This window comes from Psammomys obesus, unplaced genomic scaffold (genome assembly GCF_907164565.1).
Source record: "Psammomys obesus unplaced genomic scaffold, mPsaObe1.curated_primary_1811, whole genome shotgun sequence".
Taxonomy (NCBI): Eukaryota; Metazoa; Chordata; class Mammalia; order Rodentia; family Muridae; genus Psammomys; species Psammomys obesus.
In genome coordinates this window covers 15,954,913-15,962,882 of record NW_026596125.1, presented here as the reverse complement: position 1 = coordinate 15,962,882, position 7,970 = coordinate 15,954,913, and the positions used below count along the sequence as shown (strand labels likewise).

At 49.7% G+C, this 7,970-nt stretch overlaps 1 protein-coding gene across 1 annotated transcript in view; it reads left to right on the top strand.

Moving 5' to 3' along the window:
* The window catches only part of Nrap (nebulin related anchoring protein), a 67,207-nt gene that overhangs the window by 25,307 nt on the left and 33,930 nt on the right, over positions 1–7,970 (top strand). The window contains exons 15-20 of the mRNA XM_055591757.1: positions 677–775; positions 1,508–1,612; positions 2,587–2,694; positions 2,951–3,052; positions 5,477–5,674; positions 6,169–6,273. Of these exons, the coding sequence (XP_055447732.1) occupies positions 677–775; positions 1,508–1,612; positions 2,587–2,694; positions 2,951–3,052; positions 5,477–5,674; positions 6,169–6,273 (717 nt within the window). The remainder of the gene's footprint in view (positions 1–676; positions 776–1,507; positions 1,613–2,586; positions 2,695–2,950; positions 3,053–5,476; positions 5,675–6,168; positions 6,274–7,970) is intronic.

Sequence of the window (7,970 nt, the reverse complement as noted above, 5' to 3'; positions counted from 1 at the left end):
ATATATATATATATATATATATATATATATATATATATATATATATCTTGAATTTTTGTTAAGAGTTATCTTATTTTAGTTATGTGTGTGCCTGGATGTGGGCACGTGCTCCTGCGTGCCAGGCTGCTAGAGGCATCGGATGCTCATGAGGCCGGAGGTACTGCCATCTGTGAGCCACTTGACGTGGGTGTTGGAAACTGAACTCTGGTCCTCTGCAGACCTGTGCCTGCTCCTAGCACTGAGCCACCTCTCCAGCCTCTCAGTTGTTTTACCAAGTGACCCTGCATCAGTTTTCACTGACAGTGAACCTAGGGATGGAATCACTGGGACAGACATTTTGTGTATGTTCTCAAATCCCGTTCTGGATTCCAAGCGCTGTTACCAAGGTCCCGCCTGACAGTGCTAAGAGTTCCCACAGCTGCCTTGGCCTTGCCAGCTCTAACTTTCCTTCTCTCCGTGGGTGGGTAGGAAGAGCACGGCTGTGTCTGACAAAGTGAAGATGTGTGTTTCCTGTGTCCACTGCTGAGTTAATGGATCTCAGCTTTGTGTTATCTCTCTGTGTTACCCACCCTTCCAAGACCCCTTTCCTGCCTGTTGGCCTGGCATGTCTGCTGGTATCCAGTTAGGAGTTTCCAGATGATGGCAAATGATACTTCCTGTGCCTGCTTTTGCCTAGGTCAACTACCGGCAAAGCATCGACAAATTGAAGTACAGCTCAGTGACAGACACACCGCAGATTGTTCAAGCGAAAATCAACGCCCAGCAAATGAGCCACGTATGTACTGCACCCCTGCCCAGCCGGGGATTCGGTAATGGCTTCGAGGTCTCTGGCACTCATGGCCCGTCCGGCTTCATCTGTATACCCTCCTACTTTCCCCTTCCCTGTTACTTTGAAGAAAATCCAAGACACCTCTAGCTTCGTCAGTAAATATTTTAGCACAAATCTCTAAAAAGTCAAAAGACTGAAGCATGTTTTTACAATTTCAGTATAGCACACCAAAAAAGCAAAACAACAACAACAAAAAAAACCCCACTAACAGTATTTCTAACTCTCACCCAGGTCTAAGTTCCAGGGTTAATTTTGAGCAGCACTCCTCACAGGTGGTATTGTGGCCTTCCACCAGAAGCCACCTGTCTGTTCAGCTCTTCTGTGCACATGTGATTTAAGATATATTTTTCAGATGCACATTTGATAAGTACACATTATCAATTATTACTCCCGATAATATTTATTTTTGGTTACTGGTGAGTGTCTAGCCTGCATATAGCAAAGCGTTCAGCACCATAGCAGGTTCAGGTTCTTGCAAACTCACAAACTTGAATGTGTGTGTGAGGTGTTTCATTTTCCAACTGACGTCTTCAATCTGTTTACTTAAAACATTCCCCCAAATTAGTTTTCTATAAAAGCTCTACCCAGGAACCCCCTCTCTGCAATGGGAACAAGAGGGAAAGGGGAAACTGAATATGCTCCCCAAGGCTCTCTTCCTGCTGTACACAAACCCAACAGGTGAATTACCGAGCTGACTACGAGAAGAACAAGCTGAACTACACATTGCCGCAGGATGCTCCTCAGATGGTGAAGGCCAGGACCAACGCCCAGCTATTTAGTGAGGTGAGAGCAGGGGGCGGCGCTGGGTGCTGGACAAGGTCCAGCAGGCAGGGCCTATGCGCCTCCCGAGGAAGGTCTTTTCTAGGGCAGTCATCACAGTTTGATGTAGGATTTTGTCACCTTTTAACACTCAGTCAGCCCCTGGGGGTGAATGAATGCAGTTCCTGTATGGATACAGGTACACGAGCCGCGCTTGCCGCCTCCTCCGCATCGTCCCGCTGACTAACTGGTGCCTTCGTATGAGAGACTCGAAGTGCCAAGAACAGTCTTGATCTGATCAGTGAAGACACAGGGGTCACAGGGTGGGCAGTGGCTAGGCCGTGGGTCTAGGTGGGGTTTATGGGGCAGCAGAAGGACAGACAGGAACTAATATTTTCTGTGATACTGCTCTGTGTTGAGGCAGAGGATATGGTGACATAAATGTGATGCGACACAGTGTGGCATTTGCACCCCCATTTGGTGGTGCAAATGGATTTTGATATGAGACAGACTTGGATTGGGACATCACATTGGACTCTCTTATCTGTATGGCCCAATCAAATATCTTCAACCTCCTGAGCCTTAGCTTGTGTGAAGATTTAGTGTTTAGGAAGGGGCCACACACACCAGCTGCTAAGGGCAACATCTTGGTAGCGCTCACCACTTTAGGATTTGCCCTCATGCTCCCCACCCATCTCACCCTTCCAGCAGCCCAAGAACATAAGATGCATTTGCAAATGATCAGCCACAGCTCAGAGGTAGTTACCCTCTGTTGCATGACCAGGCATGGAGCTCTGTTCTGTGTCCTGTCTCATGTGAGTGGCCCTAAGGGCCCATGAACTGTGCTGACGATCGCTGTCACAGCCCTGATAACATTAGCAGGGACTCTCCCGCCCGCCCTTGATAAAAGAAAACAAGTTTGCCTGAAAGAAAAATCCTCTCAACTTCGAGCAGATAGGTGGGAGCAGCGCCCGCTCACCTGTGTTTGTGCTTTCCAGGTGAAGTACAAAGAAGGCTGGCAGAAGACAAGGGGGAAAGGATTTGAGCTGAAGCTGGACGCCATGTCTCTGCTGGCTGCCAAAGCCTCGGGGGAACTTGCCAGCAGCGTAGGTTCTTCTCATTAACTCAGAAATATATACAGCGTAAGGAATGGTTCCAGTGAGGCCACTGCCTGCCGGAAAAATAATGACTGTTTTAACATGGCAAACATCACAATACTTTAATCTTCTTCTGGGTTTGGGAAAGATAGAGGGGGCACCCCCCCCCCCCCCCCGAATTGTTCTCTTTGCACTTGTGACAGGCAGAGTCCCTTCTACGGCAGTTACTCTCTTGTTCACGCTAGACTTTCTTCTTCCTCTCAAGATTAAATACAAAGAAGACTATGAAAAAACAAAAGGCAGGGTCCTGGGAACCACTGATGCCAAGCTTCTGCATTCTCTGCAGGTGGCGAAGATGAGCAGCGAGGTAAGCCTCCTTGCGCCCCCAGCTCTTGACTGACAGTTGTGCTTTAAAAGTTCCTTTCTGGCCTTTGTGTTGACTTCACCTGCAATGCTTTTCTTTTCTGGCTTACATGAGGAACTTGTTCGCTTTCTCTATTTTGCCAAAGCGTAGTGTTCTTTAAAAGGATGTGAGGTGTGTGTCCCCAGGGATGACTGTGTCTACTGACCCAGGTACACAGGTGCTTGAATGCATCTGTTTATGCCACAAATATTTGCCAACAACTTGCTGTGGGGAAAACACTGTGAGAGACTCTGGAGCCCTGAGAATGAACAGCTCGCAACAAGTCTCCCTCACAGCTTAGCTCAGAGGGGCCGCGTCCTGGCCCATCGCTCTGCTGCTAGAACAGAATGCTGGAGACAGCCCTTTATAAAGAAGGAGCTCCCATCTGTCGCATAATTCTGGAGGCTCCAAACTCCAAGGATGTGCAGCTGCATCCGTAAGGGCCTCGTGTTGCACAGGATGAAAAATGTAAAGGGGAGAGAATGTACGTAAGAGATGGCCTTGCTCTATATTAAAAACGGCTTGTTTTTAATCACCAACACCACTACCACCACCATCATCACCATCACCACGACCAACACCATCACCACCATCACCACGACCAACATCATCATCACCACTACCACCATCATCACCACCACCACCATTACCACCACCACCACCATTATCACTGCCACCACTACTGCCACCACCACCATCACCAGTACTACCACCATCATCACCACCACCACCGCCATCACCGGTACCACCACCACCACCACCACCACCATCACCACCATCATCACCACCACCATCACCACCATCATCACCACCACCATCACCACCATCATCACCACCATCACCACCATCATCACCACCACCACCATAACCACCATCACCACCACCATCATCACCACCACCACCATCATCACCACCATCACCACCATCACCACCACCATCATCACCACCACCACCATCACCACCACCATCACCACTATCATCACCACCATCATCACCACTACCACCACCCCTACTACCACCACCTACTGTTGAGGAATTAACCTCAACATAAATTTCTGTGGAGACAAATCATGTCTAGATCGCAGTAGAGAGTTGTGCAGTAAGCTTGTATCTGTTGTAATGATGTTCTGGGTGAAGCCCGTGCTCACAAGCATAGAATGTGACCCGAGTGGAGACGCAGGCTCCAGACAAACTGGCTGCTGTTGCTGGTAAATGGTTGGAATGTTCGGAGACTGACATTGGTAGTGTCACCTGTGGAAGTAGGTTGGCCACCGAGCCCCTGGGAAGGGAACATTCTACTGGAAGGGACACCCATGGTCTTCAGTCAATTCTTTCACCCATTCCGAAGCACACACAATGGACACATGAGCACCAAGTTCCTGCTTTACCCCTCCCAAGCCAAGCCATGAAGCCATGCAGCTCAGCAGAGTGGCTGAGCACTATCGCCTGAGAGGCCCTTAGGAGAGCAGGGCCGCAGTGAGTGAAGGGGGTTGGCACTGAAGTCGCACATTTAGGTGTGTCACAGAACGTGTCTTGTGAAGTGCAAGGTCACAAAGCGCGAGAATTGGAATTGGGCTTCGATTTAAATGGACAACAAATTGTTACAGTTGAGTAGCTGTGATCCAAAGACATGGTAGTCAATGATAGTGGTGGAAGAGTTAGACCCTAGAGCTCTGACTGCTTAGCGCGTACTTCTCCTACCTCTGTCCACTGTCTTTGCTGGCCATCTGCGGTTAGAACCAGCGTTACCACCGTCATCAACACTACCAACATCACCACCACAACCACCAACATCACCACCAGCCACTGACACCACCACACCAGCACAGTAACTAATCATGACCCCCACCTCCAGCACCATCGTCACCATCATGGCTTCCATGGAAACCACTGCTGTCATCCATCTCCCTTACTGCCATCACCATCATCATATTCTCATCAAGTGTGTTTGCGTGTGATGGCCCCTATTCTGAGCACATTTCTGCTACCACATTAATGCTCCTCACAACAGTTTCCTTAAGGAAAAGGAACCTGTAGGAAGGCGATTTGACTGTCCAGAGGCTGTCCAGCCGGCAAAGGGCAGAGTGGGTTTGAAGCTAGACTTTATTGTTTTGCCTCTGAAAGCCTCTACAGAAAGCATGGACGGTGCCCTGTCCTGCAACATCCATGCACAGGGTGACATTTGGTAAGAGACAGTCCTAGAGACAAGGAGTAGGGAACAGCACCAGTGTGATCTTGGGGACACTGACTTGGAGCCCACCACACAGGTGCCCACCCATAGTGCTGAACTCTTCTGAAAGCCCGAGAGTCTCTGCCACTTTCATGCCTCAGCTGCAACAGCTGCAAGAACAGCCTTTAACCAGTGAGCCTCATTTTCTTGCATTCAAGGTTGAATATAAGAAAGGGTTCGAAGAGAGCAAGACCCACTTTCACCTGCCCATGGACATGGTGAACCTCAGGCATGCCAAAAAGGCCCAAACCCTGGCCAGTGACCTCGACTATAGGAAGAAACTGCATGGCTATACCGTGCTGCCTGAAGACATGAGGATTCAGTGGGCCAAGAAGGCCTATGGGCTCCAGAGCGAGGTGAGTGATCACCTGCTGACCGCCCGCCCACATGCCTGGCCATTAGATGTGCTCTCAGAGTGACTTGAACCTGTGAGTGAGTCTGTGTATAACTCAGAGAACTAGAAAGAACCAGAGCTGCCCCAGGTCCAGGGAAGACAGATGGAGAGAAAGAAAAGCCAGGATAGTGGAGACTCGGGATGAGGTGAGGCTCAGAGCCAGTGTGAAAGTCATTATGTGCTGGAAACACGAGCCAGGGAGAAACATCTTGGAAATATTGGCCAAACCATATGAAACACTCCTTTTGGCAAGGCCAACTCAACACTAAGGTGGTACACGCTCTTCTCAGTTACAAGGCAGACCCAGGGGCTTTACCTCCCAAAGAAGGAGCTGCTGAGAATGAATGGGTGCAGCTTTCTGGGAGGACCAACATGGATTTTTCTGACTTTCCATACACTTGGTCATATCCTTATGTGTGTGTGTTGGGTGAGAATTTGGTGACTTTTCTCCTGCAGCTGCTGTACAAAGCTGACCTGGCGTGGATGAAGGGAGTCGGGTGGCTGACAGAGGGGAGTCTCAACCTAGAACAGGCCAAGAAGGCTGGACAGCTTGTCAGCGAGGTAATTGAGTGTCTGTCCCTCAGCTCCAAGGGATTCTCAGTCTCTGGGTCACAGGGCTCGGGTCCTCTCCAGTGCCCTCTCCCACCTCCAAGGCTTTATTCTGAGTAGGTCAAAGGGGAAGCCATCTTCATGCCTGTACTGTAAAGTGTCTAGAACCAGCTCCCCAGCCCCCTTAAATTTCCTGTGTGGAGCTTGAAGCTTTTGTCTTTTATTTCTGTTTTCTTGACACAAGATCTCCCTACATCATCTGACCAGGCCCAAACTGCACCCTCCTGTTTGTGCTTCCCGAGTGCTGGGATTACAGGACTCTGCCACCGTGCCCAGCCCTGGGGAGCTATTTTTAAGAAGCTTATCAATTTATTTTAAGAAGTAATCCTTTTGGGTTTTTTAAAAAGTGGTTTTTAGAGACAGGGTTTTCTGTGTAGCCTTGGCCTTTGGAGGAAGTGTGTCTCACTCTCTCTGGGGACTTGGACCGAGTCACTAAGCCTGTGGACCCTATTCTGCAGACACTTCCAGGCCCATGGTCCACACCTGTGCAGCTTGGAGAGCTGCCTTGGCAGCAAGCAGAGAAGGGCTCTGGAAGGACGTTCCATGTGGAAGTGTGACTGTCTGGAACTTTGTTTGGGATCTTCAAGGGGATTCTCGCTTCTGGGCCAGGGAGGCGGGGCCAGCACATTGAGGAGAGATAAAGTGGCCCCCGTCTGTAGACAGATAATACTTCAGATGGGATAGTTGGCTGGTCACTTGAGTGGACTGGTTCATGGTTCAGTGTATGGGTCACTATTGGCCTCTGTGCACAGACGCTGTGGCTCTGCTGTTCTAGTCCCACCTTCGACACATGGAAAGTAGACTCCAGTCACACTTCCACTCAGGAGCAGACCTACTGCATCTTCAGTGCTCAGTACTGTGACTCCTTGGTCATATCACACCCCCAAACTTTATAATTCCTCTCATCTTTCTACCTTCCTTATGCTCAAAACTATATTGGGTTTTAAAATACCTAAATGAGGGAAAGAGCAGAAGATCACCCTGAGGCTTTCGTTACCATCCTCCGAGACCTACTGAGGTCTGGGTGGATCCCGAATCAGGCGGCAGGGAGGCAGCGCCCAGGAAATTGTCCTTTCAGCCTCAGAGGTGTGGTTGTTTACCTCAAGTCCTGTGTCTACTGCCTTTTAAGCTCTTGAGGGGTTTGCTCTTTCCTGGCTTTCGGTGTGCTAGAATATAGTAGAGTGAACTCGTGGCTCCAAAGTAAGTCCTTAGGATTTACCCAGTGCCTGCACTATGCTCACTGGGAATTTCCAGCACAGACGGGTCTTGTGGCATCCCTCCAGCACATGGCAAATGAGTGTTCTCACCAACACAGGAGCCGGGGGTGGGGAGTTAGGGTCTCTTTGGAATATTGTCTCTAGAGGGTTTGTTTGTTTGTGTTTGTTTGTTGATGGCTCAGCCCATCATGGCAGGAGGAAGGAGCTCCGGCGGCTGTCACATGGTGTCCACCGTCTGGAAACAGAGAGAGGGGATGCTAGTGCACAGTTCCTTTTCCTAGTCAGTCTGGGTCCTTAATCCACGGGATGGTACCGCCCACATCCAGGTGTCTTCCCACTCCAGCTGAACCTATCTGGAAAAGCACTCAGTGGCACACCCAGAGGTACACTCAGTGACACACCCAGAGGCACACTCAGTGACACACCCAGAGG